This window comes from Stomoxys calcitrans, chromosome 4 (genome assembly GCF_963082655.1).
Source record: "Stomoxys calcitrans chromosome 4, idStoCalc2.1, whole genome shotgun sequence".
Lineage (NCBI taxonomy): Eukaryota > Metazoa > Arthropoda > Insecta > Diptera > Muscidae > Stomoxys > Stomoxys calcitrans.
This window is the reverse complement of record NC_081555.1, coordinates 75687022-75712687: the sequence shown is the minus strand read 5'-3', so window position 1 is coordinate 75712687 and position 25666 is coordinate 75687022. Positions and strand designations below refer to the sequence as shown.

At 39.5% G+C, this 25666-nt stretch overlaps 2 protein-coding genes across 2 annotated transcripts; one reads left to right on the top strand and one right to left on the bottom strand.

Annotated features, from left to right (window-relative positions):
- The first annotated feature begins 6366 nt into the window (after positions 1 to 6366).
- LOC131996962 (uncharacterized) lies at positions 6367 to 16730 on the top strand. The gene is made up of 3 exons (XM_059367169.1): positions 6367 to 7282; positions 12760 to 15572; positions 15888 to 16730. The coding sequence occupies exons 1-3, from the start codon at positions 6367 to 6369 to the stop codon at positions 16728 to 16730; spliced, it is 4572 nt and encodes a 1523-aa protein (XP_059223152.1).
- A 7531-nt stretch (positions 16731 to 24261) lies between these two features.
- LOC106090244 (uncharacterized) lies at positions 24262 to 25215 on the bottom strand. The gene has a single exon (XM_013256377.2). It carries the CDS (start codon positions 25121 to 25123, stop codon positions 24593 to 24595), a length of 531 nt encoding a protein of 176 aa, XP_013111831.1. The 5' UTR covers positions 25124 to 25215; the 3' UTR covers positions 24262 to 24592.
- Positions 25216 to 25666: the final 451 nt, after the last annotated feature.

Here is a 25666-nt window from a genome sequence, read left to right as displayed (position 1 = left end):
TGGCATATACATGTATATCTGAAATATTAGGTTGCCCAAAAAGTAATTGCGGATTTTTTAAAAGAAAGTAAATGCATTTTTAATAATACTTAGAATGAACTTTAATCAAATATACTTTTTTTACACTTTTTTTAAAGCAAGCTAAAAGTAAAAGCTGATAACTATCAGAAAAAAAAGAATGCAATTACAGAGTCACAAGCTGTGAAAAAATTTGTCAACGCCGACTATATGAAAAATCCGCAATTACTTTTTGGGCAACCCAATATAATATATTATTAAAATATTGCTTGAATAACCCAGACGTGCTGTAATTTTCAGCTCAATATAAGAATGAGGCATACATAACTGTTCTCCCGTATTATACACATACAATAAGATAAACAACATGATTAACTAAATTTTATAATGACTGACAGGCAAACAATTTTCAAAATACTCTTATGCATAAATTTAGGTCGTTCCAAAGTTTTTCATTTTTACCAATTAGCTCACTTTGCAATTGCTGTTGACAAGATCACTAATCGTTCTATATATTATCATATGCCCCTAAGTTGTTTCAAGTCTGGAATCGTATCAGCACCTCAATGCCGGAGCCTTCCCATATACCTTTCACACTCTGTCACTTAAGGCATATATTCTTCGTGAGTTCTGTATGTCCATGAGTTGGACATTTTGAAATGTCTCTAGTGCCCTAAAAAGCGCGGTTCTCATCGCTGAACCAGTTAATTGTCTTAATTTTGCACTCTTTCTCTGTCGCAGTCCACCAAACCCAGTATTGGTCTAATCACGCTCCTGTAGAGTCAGCGGATTATCCCCGAATTGAGGCCCCATTTTGAGGTTGCATCATGTATATATGGTGATATCTCCATTTAAGCTTCCTATCCAAGATCATTCCCAATAATTTGACATTGTCAGCTATCGAAATCGATTTACCTTGTAGTGCGCTCGATATACCAAAAAGTAACCTTGAAAATGAAAATCCTAATCAGGAAATCCATAATGCTTACAAAACCCTAATTGGTTTTCATACAACGCCCCTAAGTGAGTTCATATCTGGTATTGCGTCCTCACCTAAGTGCCGGTGCTTGTTAGCCGCGAATAATAGGCAATGACATATGAAATGCTCCAAAGTTTCATCATCTTCCCCACTTGCCCTACACATGCTATCACCTATTTTGCATAAGTGAGATCGTAGTCCTATGTGTCCCGTAATGATACCAAAAGCTATACTGACCTCATTCTTATTTCCTTTCAGTAATAGCCTCGTCTTCTCACCATCTGGATCTACCGACTGTTCGCTATTCCATAGTGTTACATGTGCGATCGTCACCCACGACCTCAACTCGGACCACGTTGACCCGAAAGTTTTCGAATTAACCAAGTTTAATGACGGCAGTCCTCTGTGCTTCACTGCCAAATTGTCTGCTCTGTCATTCCCACTTTCTCCGCTTTGGCCCGGCAGCCAAACCATGCGGAACATGCCATCCTCAGAAAAGACGTTAATTTCCTTCATACATTCCAAGACTGTTCCTGATATTCTCGTCTTTGATGTTATTGCTCTGATTGCGAGTTTACTGTCCGCAATGACGTTCACAGTCGACGCATTACCGTATTATGGTTAGGCAGCCGAAAACAGATTTCAGTTTCTGGGTTCTCAATGTAGAACCCCGTCCCACTCTGTTCTCGAGCTATGATCCACGCAAGTAATATGATCTTCAAGATGCCAATACTGGGGTTCCGTCATTCCAAGACTGTGCCGCTGGGAGCAGTGCCTTGCACTCGACCTCCAGTATCGTCTCAGGTATCCGATCGGAAACCTCTTCCCCCTTCCAGGTTGTCTATCGCGGACTCGATTATATCGCGATGGTATGAGCTGCTCCTATCCTCAATCCATACTCCCATCGCCTCAAGTCTCATAGCCGCAGTGGCTGCCTCACACTTAATCTATTGTCAATGGGTCGGACATCTAGAATAGTCTCTAGTACCCTAGTGGGCATGGTTCTCATCGCTCCGCCCATACCAAGACAATATATTCTCTGAGCCTGTTGTATCATCCTTTTGATGTACTTTTTCTCCATCCATCCATGAGGCGTAAGTAAGTTTGGTCTAATTACGCTCCTGTAGAGATCGTGGACTATCCTCGGATTCAGGCCCCATTGCAGGCCTACGGCCTATCTAAATATGTGAAAAGACCAATTCAGTTTTCTGTCCAAGATGAGTCTTAATCAGATATCGATATCGAAATTGTTGTATTGACAAAAGGTAGTGTGTCAAACCTTCGTCTTACTCGGACATTTGGCAGATTTTAGTCTTCGCTTGGTTAAGGTCTATCTAAGTCGCATGCAATCTGCAAGACCCTTTCGCTCCATCTGCATAGCTGATTTGGATCCTTACCTCTTAGAAGTATTATAACATCGTCTGCAATGTTCTAGAAAAGAAAGCGGCGAGTGCCCTGCGCCACTTCCTTATATTTCTGTCATGGGACCCACAATTTATCCAACTGCTTTTTAGCATATGGTTTATCCTGTCTCTAAGTACCTAGTCCACCACGTGCTGGTCTAAGGATTGGTTCAATGTGTCTGTCCGCACATTTTTAAACACCCCCTTAATGTCAATTCATAGCACTAATATGAATGCACAAACTCCTACAGGGCAGTCTCTATCGACCTTCCCTTGAAATAGGCATGCTATTTGTCTGCTTAAGTTTGCTGAATGTCCCACTCCTTATCATGGTATCCACAATACGTTCCATGTTTTTGAGAAGACAGGTCGTTTGGTCGTCTCTTCTCCTTTGGCGTTCCGTAACTTGCCTTTCCAGGCTTGGGTATAGATACCACCATTAATTCCTGTCAGGCTTTCGGAGTATATGCAAATCCTGGGCAAGCTGTAAAAATAATGGCTAGATGGGGCGCCAGGTACACGCCTTCCTTCTGTAGTAACGGCGGAAATATTCCATCAGGTCCTCAATGCTTCCTTACCATAAATTCTGTAATGATAAGCTTTCGATCAATCCAAGATTCGGGTGTGTCCGTGTGAGTCCCGTGGAAATGCGTTTTCAACAAAAGCTTCAACATGTCCTCCATTGTTTCTATTCTCTCCCCCATGTCGTCTACTAACGTTTCAGTTAGGACATAGGATTTTGAGAGAAACTTTTTCATATTGGCGGCGTCAATAACGTTATCGCAGAAAAGCTTCCAGGAGGTACGTTCTGCAGCTCCGATCATTTTATTGTATTCCTTAAGACGTGTGTAATACGTATACTAACATACCACCTCCACTTTTTACGACGTGCTCTGTTATAAAGTCTGCAAACCAATACTGCGAATTAATGTTTTTAAACCCTCCACCATAGGATGGGGGTATACTATAATTTCGTCATTCTGTTTGTAACTACTCGAAATATTCGTCTGAGACCCCATAAAGTATATATATTCTTGATCGTCGCAACATTTTATGTCGATCTAGCCATGTCCGTTCGTCCGTCCGTCTGTCTATAGAAAGCACGCTAATTTCCGAAGGAGTAAAGCTAGCCGCTTGAAATTTTGCACAGATACTTCTTATTAGTGTTAGGTCGGTTGGTATTGTAAATGGGCCATATCGGTCCATGTTTTGATATAGCTGCCATATAAACCGATCTTGGGTCTTGACTTCTTGAGCCTCTAGAGTGCGCAATTCTTATCCGAGTGGAATGAAATTTTGCATGACGTATTTTAATCCTACTTTCAACATCTTTGTCAAATAAGGTTCAAATCGGTTCATAACCTGATATAGCTGCCATATAAACAGATCTGGAATCTTGACTTCTTGAGCCTCTAGAGTGCGCAATTATTATACGATTTGCCTGAAATTTTGTACGACGGATTCTTTCATGACCATCAACATACGTGTTTATTATGGTCTGAATCGGTCTATAGCCCGATGCAGCGCCCATTTAAATCGATCTCTCTATTTTACTTCTTGAGCCCCCAAAGGGCGCAATCCTTATTTGAATTGGCTGACATTTTATACAGGTCTCCAACATATAATTTCATTGTGGTCCAAACCGGACCATATCTTGATATCGCTCTAATAGCAGAGCAAATCTTTTCTTATATCCTTTTTTGCCTAAGAAGAGATGCCGGGAAAAGAACTCGACGAATGCGATCCATGGTGGAGGGTATATAAGATTCGGCCCGGCCGAACTTTGCTGATTTATTTTCTCGAAGAGGACATCTATCTACGAAAGATACCACTATTAAAGTCGCAATCATGTTGACATTGTCGCCAATATCTTTTATGCTTGTAAAATCTAAATTATCTTGTCCAATTAATGCAGACTTCATTGCGAATTTTTTCCAGTTGATTTTCAACCCATTTCGGAAGCTTATCGGATTCGGCGCTGGTCGTTCTATTCTAAACCTTATGTAGCGATGGTCAGAGAAAGAGTGCTTCACAGAGAGCCTTCAATTCTGAACTTCATTGATTAGACTATCTGAACATATTGTCACATCTAAAACCTCTCCAATCCCTACAACAAAGGTAACGGTGTTGCCAATATTAAGTGTTATTAGGTCGTAAGTGTTCAAGAATTCTGACAGGTACTTCCCCACGAAATGTGGTGAGAGTTCGTATCGCACCCGTTTAGTACCTCACTTCCTGTATGTTTTGTCTTCCTCACCAACTGTTGCAGCTCCGACGTGGGTGGCCGTATCGGAGAGTCGAATGACAGATTAAGTGATGCAAGGTAAGCTCCATACCGAACAAAAATATATACCAACGGTATTGATTATGAACTACTACCCAAAACAATAGCGTATGGTATGTATGATATAAAGCGTTATAGATACCATACGGCATTGTTTTAGTATTTATTCACGATGTTCCTTTACTATAATACCATTTATTCCATACGGTATTAATATTTCTTTCGGTACACCGTTTACCTGTCTCATCATTGTTGCAAATTTTTATGACAAATAACGCAGGTCCTCGGTCGAGTGCCAGTTTAATGCAAATTTGCCTATGAACATTCCCTTAAGGAAAAGGGGCAAACTTCTCACATATTAATGAGTGCTGTCCGATTCAAGTTTTAAGCTCAATAATAATAAAGGGCCTTCTTTTTATAGACGAGTCCGAACAGCGTGCCGCAGTGCGACACTTCTTTGGGGAGAAGGTTTTAAATTGCATAGTACCTCACAAATGTCGCCTGCATTAAAAGGCAGTGGTTATCCCTGAAAAATTTGTTATAATGGTTTCGCCAGGATTCGAACCCTGGCGTTCAGCGTCATAGGCGCTACGGTGGCCTCCCGAGTGCCAGTGTTAGCATAGAATAATTGGTAATATATGTGGTTCAGTCCAGAAACTTTGTTCCGGGTCATCCATTATTCTTGAATTAGAGCAATATAAAAATCGCCTTTGTTGATTCGTGTTTAGCTGTCTCGTTCCGGTAGAGGTTTATCTGAATGACATCTATCATTTGTCCTCCAGTTAATAGGCTTCTTGTTAGTGGGCGATGGTCTCATCGTCGGCTTCTTTTCTTAAGGCTGCTTTGTGTTTCCCGTCTCTGCACTGCCTGATGTTTTAATATTGTTAACTGCAAGTCCGGCCCTGTTAGTTTGGCTGTTGCTCGTGCCCAAAAATTGTTTGCAAGTTATTGTTGCTGTTTTGTGCATCATCTCAATTTTACTACCTGCCTAAGAATCTAAGTTCGCATGCACTTTCACACACACGCCTACGCATGTCTGTCTGGTCGCTGTCTAGCCGCTGTCTGTTCCATTAGATTGGGGATGCACGTTAATGTATGTGTGCGTGTGTGTACATAAACCTTTTTTGTACATGAAGCCTTTTTTTATACATAAAAGCAGTTGCATTTTTGGTTGCAATTGCATTTTTAGCTTTGCATATAATTACTAGTCTTTCTCGTTAGCAACAAGCAAGTCAATAAAGTGGTTCAATTCGGAACTTAAATTAGTTTGAAAGTTTGTTGTTGTGTTTTATTTTTTTGGATCAAAAAGTCTGTAAAAACTATTACAGATTCAAACATTGGTGACCCCGACGTGATCTACTTGGTGATCACTAGAAAAATATTATCAACTCGGATAATATTTGTTTTATATTCAAAAGTTGTTTGTGAAAAAGTTTAAATTGCCACGAAAAAATATGCCAGACACAGAGCCTACCAACAATACAAGTGATGGCGGAAATTCAAAAAATTTATTGCCCTACATGACAAAAATTGCATCAATGCTGAAACAGTTGGGAATGTTGAATTAATCCCTTACAACGGCGCAGCTTAGTGAATATGATGAGGCAGATTTGTCCGTCCGTCTTGACTATGTAGAGCAGATAGGCGCCTCATTCGAAGAGGCTCAGTCAGCATTGGAAGAGATGGTAACGGCCGAAATGGAAAGTGAAGAAAGGATGAAATTTACCGCCTTGTATTTGGATGTCAAGGCCAAATTGACTCGACAGATGAATTCCATCCGTAGATTGGAATCAAATCCCCGGTCTTCGACTGTGCGCCAATTTTCTGTTGATGGAGGTCCATTTTCTGAAAATTCATCCTCGACACGCAAAACACGCCTACCAGAGATCCAGTTGCCAAAGTTTGGTGGAGCTTATGCTGATTGGCCGAATTTCTTTTCACTGTTCTCAACAATTGTCGACAGCAGCGCAGAACTAAGTGACCTGGAAAAATTCCATCATCTGCGCTCAAGCTTAACAGGTGCCGCCTTGGACACAATTTCATCGTTGGAGCTAAACGAAAGAAATTATATGGAAGCGGTAAAATTGTTGAAGAATCGTTTTGATAATAAATTGTTAAATTTTCAGACCCATATAAAGGCCATTTTTTCGCTGAAAGCTGTGGAAGTTTCCCCAGCCATTGGTTTGCGCCAGCTTAGTGACAAATTTAATTCGCACCTGCGAGCCATGCAGACGATTGCCAGTAGAGACCAAATTGCAGATGGGCTCTTAGTATATTTAGCTGCCACTAAAATGGATAGAGATTCCCAAATTAAGTGGGAGGAGAGTCTGGCTGTGAATGAATTGCCGTCGTGGCAGTCCATGTCAAGTTTTTTAGAGCAAAGATGTCGTATGCTGGAGAACTTGGAGAATTCCGTGGTTTGTGCCGGCTCTATTCAGCAAAACAACAAAAAGCAATCATTTAAAAATCGCCACGTACATGTGGCCTCTGGAAGCTCTTCTCCTTTGTGTGCTTTTTGTGATTCAATGGACCACTACATTGTCAATTGTCCACCTTTCAGCAATCTCTCCCCATCTCTTCGTTTCAAAGAGGCAAAGCGTTTGAAATTGTGCCTCAATTGTCTTCGGAAGGGCCATGTGTTAAAAAAGTGCAATTCGGGCTCTTGCAGGCAATGCTCTTCAAAACACCACACAATGTTGCATATGGACCAAACGCCGCACAGTGGGCCAAATGGCAAAAAAATTGGAAATAAGTCTACAACTTTTTATCTGTTGATTTTAGCCATACAAAATGTTCTAGACATTTGTAGAGGAGGACATAGGCTTTCAGAAAAGTGCTGTTGTTGGTCCATATCTTTAATACAGGGTGAGCTACAGGGTGTCAAAGTTGACCACTTTTGACTTCTCCAAGCTTCTGGGGGCCATAACTTTTGATCTACTCAACCGATTTACATGATTTAGGACTCTAGAGAAAGAGCTTGACAAGATCTAAAAAACTTATGCATAAAGTACCATGCCATCGTGTACTGTTAAGGAGTTATGAATTGTTTAATTTTAAAATATGAAAATTTGGCCTTGGTTTTTTTCAGTGTTTTTTAAATAACTCCGTCAATTTTAAAGCTATAAACTTCATACTTCACACAAATTATGCCAGCATATGTGTGCATAAAATACAAAAGGAATCACGTGAATATCTTTGGCGGTTTAAAAATGGCATCGTTTTCAATATGAAAAATATTTTTTTTGTCAAAAAATTGCAAAATTTTTCAAAAAAGATACTCCCATTTCCTTTAAGTTTTCGCAAACTTTGGCCGTCAAAGCATTATCATTTCTTTCCATTTTCACAAAGTCGAGGTATTAAGAAAAGTTTTAAGTGCTAATTTGGCTAATTTCGATATCAAACAACACCGTTATCTTAAGACCAAAATGGCCAATTTTTTTACTAAACTTCAAAAGTTTCTCACTGGAAAAAAAGTTCCACGGGGATTTTTTCGCTTTTTTTGAACTTAAATGAAAGCTTAAAATGTTCCCAACATTTTAAGGTATGTCTCGCCATATCCTAGCCATAAATGAGATCGTAGCGATCAAAATACTGAAAAAAGTCAATTTTCAAGTAGTGCTATATTCATTGCTAAAAAACAAGTATTACGTCACATTTTATTGCAAAGATGTTAAATAAACTTTTATTTGGTAACACTTCTTCTACAAAACACAAAAAGAATCATGGAAATATCTCTATTCTATTCCATTTTATGGAACCGGCAATAAAAAAGTCAATTTTTCAAAAAAGTCGAATTTCCCAAATTTTGTTTTTGTTGTCCTAATTGCACATGACACACTATAGCCATATTTACGCAACATACCTTATCGTAAAGGAAATTTTCATACCTTTCCAACAATGTATAAAACATTTCTCAACTCGGATTCTATCTACTCTAAAATTCATTTACACTTCATTAAACTCTATATAAAAATGTCTATTTGTGAAATGGAACCTTATATGGGGCCTACACTAAAACATTGATAGATTTGCCCAGGGTTTACAATACAAATGTGTTAGAATAAAAAAAGGTCTCCTGCCAAAGTTTAAAAAAATTGGAATAAAAATATGTGTTTTAGAGCGAAAACACTTCGCATCGGCGTGCGTTTATATGTATATTAGCTACTCCCAAAATAAAAAAGCATTTTAGTTTTGTATTATTTGATTTTATTCTCTACCAAATAATCTAAGGTATCAAAATTTAAAAGCTCTTTAATTTGAATGGCATCGGGATCGTCCTTATCTATATCGTCACATATTTTTGGTAGCCATTTAGTTCTGATGCTGTATAGTACCGGATCAGACGATAACAATAAATATTGAAGTAAATCATAATTTTGGTTAAATTTGGTGCTCTTTCGGGTATTGAAAAGCCGGAACTGTTTAACATCTCTATTACGGGATTCCTGAGCTTCTTCTGTAAGTTCTCCTAACGGAAGTATGTTGTATTCCACAATTTCCTTGCCATGATGTAAGACTTTATGTACTGTCGGTGTTAAAGCTTTCCACGAATATAAATCAGATAAAATGTTTTTTGTGTCATTACTATAAGCTTCAAATTTGGTTGAATTTATCATCTTTTTGCTATTGATTACAGCCAAAATCACTTTGAATCGTCTTAGCAAGTGTTCATCAAGACCGGTTATTTTAGATGTCGATACGGGGTCCTCAAAAAACCGCCTTGCCGAGTTGCCATCATTTGTGCTTCCGTATCCGTAAAGAGGTTTATCTATTATAAGTCCCTTTTGTTTAAACTCCAACTGGATTCGATTCTTCTCTTCCTGCCTCATTTTGTGAAGATCTTGGTTGTTTCTAGCAGAGACATCGCGGTTTCCAGGGCTAGTCCGATATTTAAGGTCATACGATAAATGCAAACAATACTCCATGAATCGAATTCTACAGTGCAGGGGCGAAATACCGAAATTGAGCGCATTTTCGTTTACTAAATTTTCATCAGACTTGTCCTCGAATTGCCCATTCTTCTTGCCACAAATATTGCATCTCCAATTGGACATAACGCCAGTTAATGCGTTTGCCACCTTTCCATCGATCATAGTGAGTTGTAGTTGAAACGAAACTTTTATATTTCTTCCCAATTGGTTTATAACAATCATGGGTAATGCAGCAATTTCTTCCTTTATTTCGTTCACCAAAGATCGTGTTGTGTTCCGGTCTTCCTTTGTATACTCAAACCGAATTGGGCGACATAAATATTTTGACCCAGGTGTTCTATTTATCCATATATCTTGAAATGCATTTTCTTTCGATGATGAAGATTGGTCCTTGTACAATCTCATTCTCAATGGTACTAATGATGCCATGAAAATTGATGCGAAGTTGGTATCTATTTCTGTTTGTTGCTTATATTCGGAAAATCCAGATGATCCATCACAACCCCATTTGCTGATCAAAACCACTTCGGAATTATTACATGTGTTCAACTGTTCTTCAGTAAAATTAGAAATAATTCTAACAGCTGTATTTTCAACAAGATCAGCAAGTTTCACTCTTGCTTTTAATTCGTCCACGTATATATTTGATGGCACCATTTTCGTCCTGGTGTTGTACAATTTATGTTTTGAGGGTAAACAACCCCATCCTTTTTCACGAAGAGCCTTCCTCATTGTTGAGTATTTGTTTCTTGAGAGGCCTAGGTTCAAAATCAGGGCCAGTGCATCTTCCTCCGTGAATTCTGTAGTCGATTTTGGAGTTGGAATACTTTCTACCATTCTCTTTACCCTTTTCGGAGATGCTAATGGTAAAACATCGACAATTCGTCCAACATTTTTTGGTTGTGTTTTTAACAATGCTGTTTTGAACGTATCTTTTATTAAATTTGGCGGATGTGCCGCCAATAGTTCCTCTTGTTTTTTCTTTTTGGTTTTCTCCGTAACTTCGTCGTATGCTTTGCTAGGCCGGCCGGGAATCAGCGGTTTAATTTCAATAAGTAGATCCGATTTCAGCCACTTCTCATACATTTTGAAAAACTTGATTTTTGCGAATGAACATTCTGGCAACCTTCTCTCAAATGATTTGTAGAATTTTTCAAGTTTGTCTAAAGCGTCTTTATTTAGCCTTATTCCATATATGTGGTCCAAAGTGTAAACAAGTTCCTTAAATGACTCCGTGTATGATTTGGAATCATTTTTGATGTCCCATACAATTTTCGAAAGAGTGGAATACTTCAGTATGACTTCCATAACTTATAAATGTCCTTTACGCCTCTACAAAATATAATGAAGAAAATTTGGATTTTGTTCAAATATTTATGCAATATATTCACAATTAATGACCCATTTCAGGTATCAGACGCAATCGTAAAAAGGGGTCCAAAGTGCCTCTTTTTACTTACTCTTCTATAATTATTTACCTGGACTCGAATTTGGTTAAAAAAAATGACAATGAATTTTTTATGGGTAGGTTTTTTCACATTCATTGATACGGTGGATTTCCTGGGAATTCGACATAGCGAAACAGGTAACATTTGTCTGCATCAAATCTTAACACAAATATATATATATATGCAGGTATATTTCTAGGTTACTTTTTATTCAAAAATCATCAGCTTACATTAAAAATAGATGTAGGTACTATACAAACGCACGCCGATGCGAAGTGTTTTCGCTCTAAAACACATATTTTTATTCCAATTTTTTTAAACTTTGGCAGGAGACCTTTTTTTATTCTAACACATTTGTATTGTAAACCCTGGGCAAATCTATCAATGTTTTAGTGTAGGCCCCATATAAGGTTCCATTTCACAAATAGACATTTTTATATAGAGTTTAATGAAGTGTAAATGAATTTTAGAGTAGATAGAATCCGAGTTGAGAAATGTTTTATACATTGTTGGAAAGGTATGAAAATTTCCTTTACGATAAGGTATGTTGCGTAAATATGGCTATAGTGTGTCATGTGCAATTAGGACAACAAAAACAAAATTTGGGAAATTCGACTTTTTTGAAAAATTGACTTTTTTATTGCCGGTTCCATAAAATGGAATAGAATAGAGATATTTCCATGATTCTTTTTGTGTTTTGTAGAAGAAGTGTTACCAAATAAAAGTTTATTTAACATCTTTGCAATAAAATGTGACGTAATACTTGTTTTTTAGCAATGAATATAGCACTACTTGAAAATTGACTTTTTTCAGTATTTTGATCGCTACGATCTCATTTATGGCTAGGATATGGCGAGACATACCTTAAAATGTTGGGAACATTTTAAGCTTTCATTTAAGTTCAAAAAAAGCGAAAAAATCCCCGTGGAACTTTTTTTCCAGTGAGAAACTTTTGAAGTTTAGTAAAAAAATTGGCCATTTTGGTCTTAAGATAACGGTGTTGTTTGATATCGAAATTAGCCAAATTAGCACTTAAAACTTTTCTTAATACCTCGACTTTGTGAAAATGGAAAGAAATGATAATGCTTTGACGGCCAAAGTTTGCGAAAACTTAAAGGAAATGGGAGTATCTTTTTTGAAAAATTTTGCAATTTTTTGACAAAAAAAATATTTTTCATATTGAAAACGATGCCATTTTTAAACCGCCAAAGATATTCACGTGATTCCTTTTGTATTTTATGCACACATATGCTGGCATAATTTGTGTGAAGTATGAAGTTTATAGCTTTAAAATTGACGGAGTTATTTAAAAAACACTGAAAAAAACCAAGGCCAAATTTTCATATTTTAAAATTAAACAATTCATAACTCCTTAACAGTACACGATGGCATGGTACTTTATGCATAAGTTTTTTAGATCTTGTCAAGCTCTTTCTCTAGAGTCCTAAATCATGTAAATCGGTTGAGTAGATCAAAAGTTATGGCCCCCAGAAGCTTGGAGAAGTCAAAAGTGGTCAACTTTGACACCCTGTAGCTCACCCTGTATTAAAGATATGGACCAACAACAGCACTTTTCTGAAAGCCTATGTCCTCCTATACAAATGTCTAGAACATTTTGTATGGCTAAAATCAACAGATAAAAAGTTGTAGACTTATTTCCAATTTTTTTGCCATTTGGCCCACTGTGCGCCGTCAGCCCAGCCATCTGTTGTAGTGGAACCATCTATATCCCAATCAGTTCTTGTTTCGTCAGCTGATTCATCTGGAAGGTCAGCAACCACGGGTGGAACCGTCCTGTTGGCAACAGCTATTGTCCTCGCCAAAAACAAGTTTGGGAATTTTGTGCCGTGTCGAGCAATTTTGGATTCTGCATCCCAGTTGAACATGATTGCAAATCGTTTTGCAAAGACTCTTGGCTTAAATTGTAATCGAGTCTCAGCCACAGTTTACGGCATAGGTGATGGAAGTATGCTGGTTGAAAAATCTGTTGATTTGGTTGTGAAATCATGCCATAGTGATTTCACCACTTCGTTCGCTGCCATGGTGGTACCAAGCATCACTGACTACAAGCCAAAAATAAATCTCGATGCCTCCAACTGGAATATGCCCAAGAACATTCAATTAGCAGACCCTGCATTTAACAAGCCGGATCATATCGACATGTTAATTGGTGCCGAATTGTTTTTCAATCTGATGTCAGTGGGGCAAATAAAAATTGGTGTCAACCTCCCTGTTTTACAAAAAACATTATTCGGCTGGGTCGTAGCAGGTGGTAGTTTTCAGCCATGTAAATCCTGGTCACTTGCTGTGTCGTATTCCGAGCTTGAGGAAGAAGAAGAGAAGCTTTCAACCGTCGTCAAATCCTTTTGGGAAATCGAGACCAACTTTGTTTATGATGAATCCAGATCTGACAATGAACTCTACTGCGAAAATCATTTTCTAACCAACTTCGTTCGTTTGCCTTCTGGGTCATATTCTGTTCGGCTGCCGCAAATCGAAAGCAGGGGTGTCTCATCACTTGGTGGTTCATATCAGCGTGCATTACAACGTCTAATGTCTTTGGAAAGAAAGTTTCGTCGGAGTCCAGAAATAAAGGCTCAATATACAACTTTTATGCGTGAGTATGCCACATTAAGCCATATGTCGTTAATCTCGCCACAGGTACCCGAATCGAAGTACTACTTGCCACACCACTGTGTCCACAAGTTGGACAGCACATCGACCAAACTTAGAGTGGTTTTTGATGGATCGGCAAAAACCGCAACTGGGCTATCATTAAACGATATTTTGCATTCCGGCCCTACCATACAACCAAAGCTGTTCAATACCTTGGTGAGGTACAGGTTCTTTAAGGTGGCCCTTAGTGGAGACATTTGTAAAATGTACAGGTGCGTTCGAGTGTCACACCCTGACGATTACCTCCAATGCATTCTGTGGCGAGAGAACGAGGCGGATGATATCAAAACCTATAAACTGAACACAGTCACCTATGGTACAAAACCCGCTGCATTCCTGGCTATCCGTGCAATGCATCAACTTGCAATCGATGAAGAAGAGAACTTTCCACTGGGTTCCAAAGTGGTTCGACGTGACTTCTACGTAGATGACATGCTTTCTGGTGGCAATACCATAGCAGAGGTCGAAGAGATAAGGCATCAAGTAACAGCTTTGCTTAAAAAGGGCGAATTCTTGATTCGCAAGTGGTGCTCCAATGATCCAGATGCCCTACGGGATGTTCCTGCAGAAGACTGTGAAACATTGTTAAAATTTCATGACGGTACAGATGTCACCAAAACTCTTGGGCTCACTTGGGATCCCCAGAGTGATAATTTCATTTTCTCTTTTACCCCCATTGATGACTGGAAGGTGGTGACAAAGCGGTCCATTTTATCTTCGATTGCCCGCCTTTACGATCCATTGGGTTTGATTGGTCCAGTCATTACAAAGGCAAAAATGTTTATGCAGCATCTGTGGAAACTCAATCTTCAATGGGATGAAAGCTTGCCTCAATCACTACATTCATTGTGGATTGAATATATTTCGAAATTCGATCTGATGCACCGTTTCACATTTCCACGGCATGTTTCAATGGCGTCGGCATCATTGCAGATTCATGGTTTCTGCGATGCCAGCTTGGCTGCTTACGGCGCATGTGTCTATGTGAGGTCCCAATTCAACAGCGTCATTAAATCTGAACTTCTGTGCTCTAAATCGAGAGTTGCCCCATTGAAGACGCTCACTGTACCAAAACTCGAACTTTCAGCTGCATGCCTTCTAGCTGAGCTGATTGATACTGTGGTGAAATCTCTAGATTTTCACTGTGAAATCCATTGTTGGTCCGATTCGATGGTGGTGTTGTCCTGGCTTCGAGAGCTGCCATCCAACTTCAACGTTTTCGTTGCCAATCGAATTTCTCGAATTCAGTCATATGGGACTCGAATTACCTGGCACTACGTTCCAACAAAACTCAATCCAGCAGACATCTTGTCGAGAGGTGCGACACCTGGGGAGCTACTCCCTTCATCACTGTGGAAAGGTGGTCCAAACTTCCTGCTGAATGAAGCATCAAACTGGCCTGATACTGCAAGTTATGTGGATGACTTACCTGAGCGTAGAAGACATGTATTGTTGACGACCTCTCTTACTGATTTGTCGATACAGTGTAAGTATCGCAATTCTTTTTTGAAAATGCAACGAATTTTTGCGTATGTTTCTAAATTTGTATATTCCAAATTGAGTGCCCATACCGAAGTATTAACCCCTGACGACATTAGAGCTGGTACTCGCCTCCTGGTTAAAAACATTCAGCTTGTACATTTTTCTGAGGAATACAAGGCGTTGAAATCAGATAAGGAAATTGCATCGTCTAGCAAGTTGTATTCGTTGGCACCTATTATTGATGAGTTTGGGTTAATTCGAGTTGGTGGGCGTCTCCAAAACTCAACCCTGGACTTTGATGCTCGTCACCCCATTATTCTGCCCAAAAAGCATCCGTTTACTGCATCAATGGTGATGCATTTTCATCACAAGCTACTTCATGCCGGAGCTCAGTGTTTGCTGGCTGCAATTCGACAGCAATTTTGGCCAATTGGAGGACGAAAGCTGATAGCTTCCATTATTTCGAAGTGTGTCCGATGTTTTAGAATGAAGCCGAAATTGCTCCAAAACGTCATGGGAAATTTGCCTTCAGACCGAGTAAGGCCAAATAGAGCCTTTCATACAACTGGAATCGATTTTTGTGGGCCATTCTTTTACAAGTCGGAGGTGAAGAGCCGCCCTCCTGTGAAATGCTATATTTGCATATTTATTTGCTTTTCAACAAAGGCAACCCATCTCGAGGTTGTCCAGGATTTATCAACACCTTCATTTTTGTGCTCGCTTCGACGCTTCGTTGCCACGAGAGGCAAACCCAAAACGATTTGGTCAGACAATGCATCAAATTTTGTGGGCGCAAAAAATGAGTTGGATGAATTAAAGCAGATGTTTTCGAGGCAATCACATCTAAATGCCATTCATGATCAATGTCTTGATGATGGCATTGATTGGAAATTTATTCCACCCAGATCCCCACATTTTGGTGGCCTCTGGGAAGCGGCTGTAAAGTCTGCTAAATTCCATTTTTATCGAGCAGTTGGCCTAAACAAACTTACTTTCGACGAGCTACGCACACTAGTCTGCCAAATTTCTGCAATCTTAAACTCTCGTCCATTGTGCCCGCTTTCCGAGGACCCTGAGGACCTAGATGTATTGACGCCTGGCCATTTTTTAGTGGGTGGTCCACTTATTTCAATACCCGAGCCGAATATGTCATGGATAAATTTCGGTCGTCTCAACAGTTGGCAAAAGGTATCGGAATTGCAACAGATTTTTTGGAGAAAGTGGAGTACGTCCTACCTAACGCTGCTACAAGAGAGATCCAAATGGCAGGCTCAAAGTGACAATATATCTGTTGGTGCCATGGTCGTAATAAAAGATGAAAATTTGCCCCCACTAAAGTGGCAAATGGGACGAGTGGAGGAAACTATAAAGGGCGAAGACGGAATAGTTCGAGTGGTGAATGTTCGAACAAGTAGCGGAATCTTTAAGCGAGCCATAACCAAACTAGCCGTACTGCCGATAAGTGAATCAGTTGAAGCCCCAAGACCTTCAACGGGGGGAGGATGTTAACTGCAAGTCCGGCCCTGTTAGTTTGGCTGTTGCTCGTGCCCAAAAATTGTTTGCAAGTTATTGTTGCTGTTTTGTGCATCATCTCAATTTTACTACCTGCCTAAGAATCTAAGTTCGCATGCACTTTCACACACACGCCTACGCATGTCTGTCTGGTCGCTGTCTAGCCGCTGTCTGTTCCATTAGATTGGGGATGCACGTTAATGTATGTGTGCGTGTGTGTACATAAACCTTTTTTGTACATGAAGCCTTTTTTTATACATAAAAGCAGTTGCATTTTTGGTTGCAATTGCATTTTTAGCTTTGCATATAATTACTAGTCTTTCTCGTTAGCAACAAGCAAGTCAATAAAGTGGTTCAATTCGGAACTTAAATTAGTTTGAAAGTTTGTTGTTGTGTTTTATTTTTTCGGATCAAAAAGTCTGTAAAAACTATTACAGATTCAAACAAATATAAGGACCTTTGCCTATCCTAGTCTTCCAAATACTGAGTAAGTGGGCTTCATGAGAGTGGGAGGTGGCCTCATGGTTGGCTACATGCATTTGCCCATCATAGCCTTTCGAATTTTAAGAAAGTTAGAGGTGGTTGTATCCTCTGTCCCTGTTATTTAAGCTGTATTGAGTCTCCCGTCATTGCACTGCCTGATGTTTAAATATTAGGGTCTATGCTTATCCTAGGGTTCCCAATATGAGAAAGTCGGTGAAAGTTAGGCGGCATTGAGTCTCCTGGCACTTTTATTGGTTATTTATAATATATATTAAAATTGCAAAATTTGTCTGCTGAAAATGGCAAAGCACACATGACTGCTGTTTTAATTATAAAATCTGCTAAAATATTGGGCACACATTACTGCTCCAATAGTTGCTACAATGGCTGCAAAAAGGAGGTCCCTATTATTGAATTGGCACCATTCATTAATGTGCGATAAGTTTCTATAATCATTGAAAATATAGTCTATAGCCCAAATATTAATATTAACCGTGAGAGGAGCGGACGAGCTTTCATTTCGCTCCTCGAAGAAAAATATCCGTATTTCGAAATAGGTACCTGTTACGAAAAATTTAAAAGCATTTCGGGAGTAGGCTAAAAACTCCAAAGACCCAACGACTGCGGTAGTGGCATAAGACCTTATCATGTTGTCCGCCCCTCCTACAGGTGTGGGTGCTTTGATACCGGTAGTCCAGAGTAATGATTCAAGCGCACAACCAGTCGTCAGACGAACCAATGAGGAAGAGACAGATTAACCAAGACGAAGTGCAGTTCGTTTACGATTCACACAGCGACAGTGTCAATAAAACAGTCATGGAAGGGAAAGAACTTACGTTCACGGCACTTTTGAGGAAGCTTGAAAGAGAATTAGATAAAGAGCATAACATTGCTAAGACGCTGAAGAAGAAACAGATATCCCCGCTTTTAAGTATTCTGGGAAGACCAAGCCAACTCCCGCAATGGAGACTCCAGACAGTGTCCTGTGGAGGTAAACAAAGACGGAACAGGAACGAACTAACCGCACACTGCCCCTGAGCCTTCCTGGAGGACTGTGACTTCCAAAAGGATCCTGCAGAGGGGAAGAGGGTTGCTTAGATATGTAAAGAACCGCCCTCCTACACCAGAGTGGTAAGAAAGCACAACAGTGATGTGATAATGGATTTTGCTAAAAATTTTGTACAAAATAAATTTAGTTGAAGGTCATAATTTTATTCAACATACCAAACTTCCCTCAAACCAGTAAAAATTAAAGCTTCTAGTTACCGAATAATAATGATGGAGAGACCGGTATACGTGGGAGCAATATCAGTTTATATACTGATTTGGATCGTATTTAGCACAGTTATTTGAAGTAGTAACAGAACAACGCATGCAAAATTTCAACCAAATCGGACAAAATTGCGGCTTATAAGGACTCAAGAAGTAAAATCGGGAGAAAGGTTTATATGGGAGCTATATCAGGTTAAAACCCGATTTGTACCGTACTTGATACAGTTGTTGAAAGTCTTAATCGAACACTATGTTCAAAATTTCAGTCTAATTGGACAACTGCTTCTTCCAGGGGCTCAATTTTGAAGTTTTGCACATAGTGTTCTGTTTTGACCTCCAACAACTGACCCAAGTACGGTCCCAGTCGATCAAGAACATGATATAGCTCCCATATAAACCGATCTCCTGATTTGACTTCTTGAGCCCCTAGAAGTATCAATTTTCATAGACCATTTTCGGTAGCCCACTTCGCTGTTGCACGTAGAGCTTCCTGAAGTATATCTCTTAAAGTGCTGGGAAACTTTCCCCTAATCGCAATTGCCACGTCATCAGGATACACCTTTTTCTTCCAGAGACAATAATATACTGTTAATGGCAGTATTCCAAAGTAGAGGAGATAGTACACCTCCTTGAGGTGTTCCTCTGCTGACCCATCTTTTTGGTAAGTAAGTTATCAATAAACTTTCTTACGATATGTCGGATGACATTCTGATACAAGCAGAGTATATCTCACTAAGCCAGGGAACCAGTCTATCAGACACAGCTTATAGTTCAACCGGTGATACATCATCAGGGTCTGGCGACTTAAAGGAATCGAAACTTCTTATCGCCCAAAGGATTTTCGGCTCAAACACAATTTCCCGAATAACCTCTGACGAATGCATACCAGTGACAACCTCTTATGGCGACACGTTGTCCTTTGGAGAATTTCCCGGGAAATGTGTGTCAACTAGTAGTACTAGTGTTTCCTTACTAGACATTGTCCATCTATTCTCTGGCTTCTGAATTTACCCCACCGTAATAGGTCTCGAGGACAGAATCTTCCTTAACCTGGAGGCCTCAAATGTATCCTCCACGGAGCTGCAGAATTTAACCCAGGATTTTTCTTTTCAGCTCGCCCTTGTATTTTCTTAGCTCATCATTATAGATGTCCCAATCGTGCGGTGCTCTTGTGGCTTCCCTGTTTAAGAGTTTTCTGCTGTCCTTTCTTAGACCAACCAGCTCTGGGGTTCCCCACGGCAGTCGCTGTTTCCCCCTTTGGCTTGACACTAGGACATGCTTTCACAAGCGAGTCGTTCAGGGCCTTCGTGGTCCGCTTGATCATCATGTCTATATCCTCCGTAGCTGCCACTTCTTTTCCCACTCCGCCTTTTTTCTGTTTAGTCGAGGGACTAGTTCTGTAGTATTTTCTTCAAGGCTACAACTAATATGCTGTGGTCATCCAACACTTCCCAGTCGCATATTCTTGCGGTTATATCTTCCGATACAAAGTTAATATCTAGTACCTCCTGCCTGTTCCTGGTAACAAAGGTCGGTTGATCCCCCTGATTGTAACTTATAATATATTCAATAAGCAGTTCAACCCTTTCGTTGACATCCGAACTTCCCCATATCTGGTTATGAGCATAACTTCCTACAATTTTCTTCCCTACAGAAGCAGCTTCAACCAGCGACTTAAGGTTTGAAGGCGGTATCGCGGAATCGTGTGCCATATATAGGGAAGCCAGCCAGTAATGAGACTTGTTTATTTCAACGCTGGCACTACTAAATCTTCAGTGCTTAGCGACGGAAGAAGAAAATCATTTAGACTGCTATTTGCAAGAATACAGGCTCTATGTCTCCTATTTCCCATACCCTTGAGTAGTTTCAATGCCGGATTTTTTAATCCACGTACAATTCTTCCACATTCCCATGGTTCCTAGATAAAACCACCGAAAATCCCCATGCCATCCGGAGGAGCTTTAGTGCTGCCGAAGCGGCCTTACAATGGTGGAGATTTATCTGTAGAAACCGGACCATAGTCAGGATTCAGAACTTCGACCACTGTTGTATTAGCCTCGTGTTTTGATTCCATCAGGAGTTCATCCGCACAAGATTCGTTAGATCTTGTCATGGTGAGCTCCCGTACGCATCCAGGGGCAGTTGGGAAAGCTGTGTAACCACTCTTCGTCAGGACACTTGACACTTGCGGTGTCCTCGATACCTTCTTAGATGAGCATATAGTGTTTTGTTATGACTTTCAACAACTGTGCCAAGTACGGTCCAAACCGGTCTATAACTTGATATAGCTCCCATATAAACCGATCTCGCTATTTTACTTCTTGAGTCCATACAAGCCGCAATATTTTTCCGATTTGGATGAAATTTTGCATGCGGTGTTCGGTTACAACTGTGCCAAATACGGTCTTATGCCCTTCAACTAAATTTATTTTGAATAAATTTTTAGCAGAATACATGGTGGTGGGTTCCCAAGATTCGACCCGGTCGAACTTAGCGCGCTTTTACTTGTTTGACGGTCCAATGTTCATGCAATATTGAATGTATGCTGGTCCCACTAATCCCTATGATTGTCTCAATCCACGATCTCTTGCAATATCAGTTGGCGCACAGCATCAATGGTTTTTGGAACAAAAACTACTGTTGGCAGATTGCTATACAAGGGTTGTCTAATCCCAATATTTAAAAGGCAACCCTCTTATATTGTTCGGTATATTTACTACTGCAAAATAGAAATTGTACAAAATTTTGTTGTATAGTAAGCAACTAAATCACTTGTTTTTCTAAGCGAATTTTTTTAATCGGAATAAAGTTGAGGATTCTGTGCCCATATCGGAGAAAAATACAGATGCGAACTTTATCTATCTGTATCTAATCTGTACAGATTTAGTCCAAAATGAGCAGAAGATAATGACAGTATAGCATATGCTCATATCGGATAGAACAACTTACCCAAAGTTTTTTTAAGCCGGTCCAAAATTGTGCCTGCTACAACATTGAAACTCCATATTGGATAAAATATATATATGGGAGCAATATTTAATTCTAGGACGATGCTGATGAAATTTAGCACACATATTAAGACGTCAAATAAAACACCTCTTGCTAAATTTTGTAAAGATTGAACCGAAAATGAGGCTTCTACAGCTTTAAAAGTCCATTTGAAATGAAAGATATATATGGGAGCTATATCGAAAATTGAGCCGATTTTGACGAAATTTAGCACACATATTAAAAATCAAATAAACACCGCATGCTAAATTTTGTAAAGATCTGACCAAAATTGTGGCTTCTATAGCATTAAAAGGCCATATCGGATGAAAGATATATATGGGAGCTATATCTAAATCTGAATCGATTCTGTTCAAAATTAATAGCGTTCGTCCCTGGGCCAAGGAAGTGGCAAAACACCTCACAAACAGCAACATTTGTGAGGTACTTTGCCATGTAAAAACTTTTCTCCAAAGAAGGTGTCGCAATGCGGCACGCCGTTCAAACTCGGCTATAAAAGGGAGGCTCCTTTTCATTGAGCTTAAACTTGAATCGGACAGCTCTCATTGATATGTGAAAAGTATGCCCCTGCTCCTTAGTGGAATGTTCATGGTCAAAATTTGAATTTTTTTTTGGTCTGATATACGGTTGTAAATTCACTGCGACTCGCAAAGTCGGCGCAAGCTAATTTTGGCATATAATAGCATTACACTCTATGAGTATGGACTGAAAATGATGCAAAATTTATCGCCTTTTATCAACTCCCTTTATGGATTCGGAGAAGAAACCAAGGTATTTATACGTCCGACTCAGTTTCGCGAGATCCAAAAGGGGAAAAAAATGGTGCAAACCGTCCTGGATTGTTTTTTACATTTAAAATCTGACTTTAAGATCTTTTTCTAAAACATTGCAAACGTACGTTAATGTAAACATTATGATTATCTTGTTTAAGTTCAAATGAATTTCTTATTCCTTTCTCTACGCCTCCTTTGAGCTTGTTCACACAGCTGGACGTATAAATAGTAGCTCTTATAGTTTTCCTACAACTTGTTCGCTAGCTCGGATCGTAGGGGATTCTTCCCATACCCTACAATCTCTCCTTGGCCTTGTTCGCTCAGCTGGACTGTAGGAAGATTTCTAAAGAGCAATTCGTACTCACAAATATGAACCTTTCATTTTAGCTTTTATAATCTTTCAAATTCAATTTAAATTTTTATACCCTCTATCAAAGAATGAGGGTATACCAATTTCGTCACTTCGTTTGTAATACATCGAAAACTCTGAGTCGATTTAGCCATATCCGTCCGTCTGTCTATCTGTCGAAAGCACGCTAACTTTCGAAGGAGTAAAGCTAGGCACTTACAATTTTGCACAAATACTTCTTCATTTCGGTCCATATTTTGATATAGCTGCCATATAAACCGATCTTGGATCTTGAATCTCTAGAATTGTGCCGCCGCTAGATGGCGCAATTTTTATCCGATTTGGCTGATTTTTTTTATGTTTTGTTATGACTTATAAGAATTGTGTAAAGTATGGCCAATATCGGTTTATAACTTGGTATAGCTACCATTTAAACCGATCTCGGGTCTTGACTTCTTGAGCCTGTTGAGAGCGCAATTATTATCCGATTTGGCTAAAATTTTGCATGAAACCTTTTGTTTTGACTTCCAAAAACTATGGCAAGTATTGTTGAAATAGGTTCATAACTAATATAGCTCCCATGTAAGCCGATCTCTCGAAATAAATTCTTGAGCCCCTATAGGGCGCATTCTTATCCCATTTGGATGAAATTTTGCACAATGACTTCTACTATGGTCTCCAACATACAAACTAAGTATGGTCGATTTGGTCCATAACGTAGCTACAATACTACGACAATTTTTATCCATTATCCATTGTTTGTCTATAAAGAGATACCTGGCAAAAAACTTGACAAATGCGATCCATGGTAGAGGAACTATAAGATTCGGGCCGGTTCTTGATCGTTATGACATTTTAAGACTAACTAGCCATGTCCGTCCATCCGTCTGTCTGTTGAAAGCACGCTATCTTTCGAAGGAGTAAAGCTAGCCGCTTTTTTCTTTTTTTTTTAGAGGTTACTTTATAGTTTTTAGAGCGCACACCAAGCCGATTACTGGCTAAGGTGTACGTCCATATTGCCATGGGGCGGATTAATATCTGCACCCTCTTTTCAACCTAACCTAAAGCTAGCCGCTTTAAATTTTGCACAAATACTTCTTTTTGGTGTAGGTCGGTTGGGGTTGTAAATGGGCTATATCGGTCCACGTTTTGATAAAGCTGCCACATAAACCGATCTGGCATCTTGACTTCTTGTGCCGCTAGAGAGCACAATTCTTATCCGATTTGGCTGAATGAGGTTTTGTATGAGGTGTTCAACTATGACTTCCAACAACTGTGCTGATTATGGTTGAAATCGGTTTATAACCTGATATATAAACCAATCTGGGGTCTTGACTTCTTGAGCCTCTACAGGGAACAATTCCTATCCGATTTCGCTGAAATTTTGCATGACGTATTTCGTTACGACTTCCAACAACTGTATTACGAATGGTTCAAATCGGAAATTTTAGCTGAAATTTTGCTTGAGGTGTTTTGTTATTACATTCAACAACTGTGCTAACAATAGTTCACATCGGCCCATAACCTCACATAGCTGCCATATAAACTGATATGGGATCTTGACTTCTTGAGCCTCTAAAAGGCGCAAGTATTATATGATTTGGCTGAAATTTTGTACAACGGCTGATATAGCTGCCATATAAACCGATCTTGGGTCTTGACTTCTTGAGTCTCTAGAGGGCGCAATTCTTATCCGATTGGAATGAAATTTTGCACGACGTGTTTTGTTTCGGCCGGGCCGAATCTAACTCTAGAGACAACCCAATGTTAAGACCAAGATAATTGATGTAGGATTGGAATTTAAGGTTTTGCTAATGTTGCAAACAAATGCACAAAAGTTTTAACACCACTGTGGTGATGTAGGGTATAAAAATGTCCAACATATCATCAAAACAAAAAATATTAAAATTGTTTATTTATTTTTATGACCAAATGGATATTTATATTATAATAATTTAAATTACTAAATAATTTTAGCCATGAGAGTAACTTCCGCTAGACGAGGACGCTTGGGCACTTGACGTGGCGAAAGATCCTGAACTGCTCCCATGTCCATTGCCTCCATCATATCCATGGCCACCGCCGAAGCCAGCACCACCACCATATCCTCCACCGCTACCACCTCCAAAACCACCTCCAAAACCGCCTCCACTTCCAAAACCACCACCGCCACCACCTCCATAGCCGCCACCTACACTGCCAGGAGGTGTTTGGACATTAAAGTGGCCCTCACCACTATTTCCGCCACCATGATGATCTCTGTGACGGTGCTTATGGCCGCATCTGTCACATCCATGTTCTTCGCTACTGCTTGAATCACGGCCGGCACCTGCCCCTACTCCAGCGCCTGCACCTAAACCTAATCCCAGATCCAAACCAACTCCCAATCCAAGTCCAGCACCAGCGCCGACACCGACACCCACTAAGGCTTTTTTCGATTTGTGATGATGCGGGGAAGCAGCAGTCAGGCCTATAACCAAAAACACAATCACCAATTTTTGCATTGCAATAATCCTTTTCGATGCAATGCGTTCGGAGGTTTTTAAGGAAATTTTATACTCTTATCTACTCCGTTTTATTCGATTGTCTGGATAAATTACAAAGTACTGACTTGCCTGGAGACAAAAACCTTCATATTTATATAGTAATTTGTTCAGGGGACATTAAAAATTCTAAACATGTTTAATGAGTGTCCCAAACTCTTGGCTCATATATAATTTCGTCATTTAATTGACACATTATTTTTTCTATTTTCATTTTGGGAGATTATTTCAGACCACACAATGCACTAAATCGTATAATTCACGTCGAATTATACGATTTAGTGCATTGGCAGAATCGGCTCACGTGTACCCTTTGATGACGCTTATTTTCAATTCATGACTTGAAATTAGAATTTCATTTTTGATAAGCGTGGCGATATGGTATAACAAGTAATACCATCTTCATTATGCTTGAACAAAGCGTCTACAATTATGAAAATTATGTTTTGAATAGGTTTCTAATTGGTAGTGGCAAAAAAATATCTTTACATTTCGTAGGGTGAT

Coding starts and splice junctions, on each gene's coding strand:
- LOC131996962 (XM_059367169.1), top strand. CDS start 6,367: ATGGTAACGGCCGAAATGGAAAGTGAAGAAAGGATGAAATTTACCGCC. Junction 7,283..12,759: donor TCGTTTCAAAGAGGCAAAGC/GTTTGAAATTGT, acceptor GTGCGCCGTCAG/CCCAGCCATCTGTTGTAGTG. Junction 15,573..15,887: donor ATCCGTTTACTGCATCAATG/GTGATGCATTTT, acceptor TTTTCAACAAAG/GCAACCCATCTCGAGGTTGT.
- LOC106090244 (XM_013256377.2), bottom strand. CDS start 25,123: ATGCAAAAATTGGTGATTGTGTTTTTGGTTATAGGCCTGACTGCTGCT.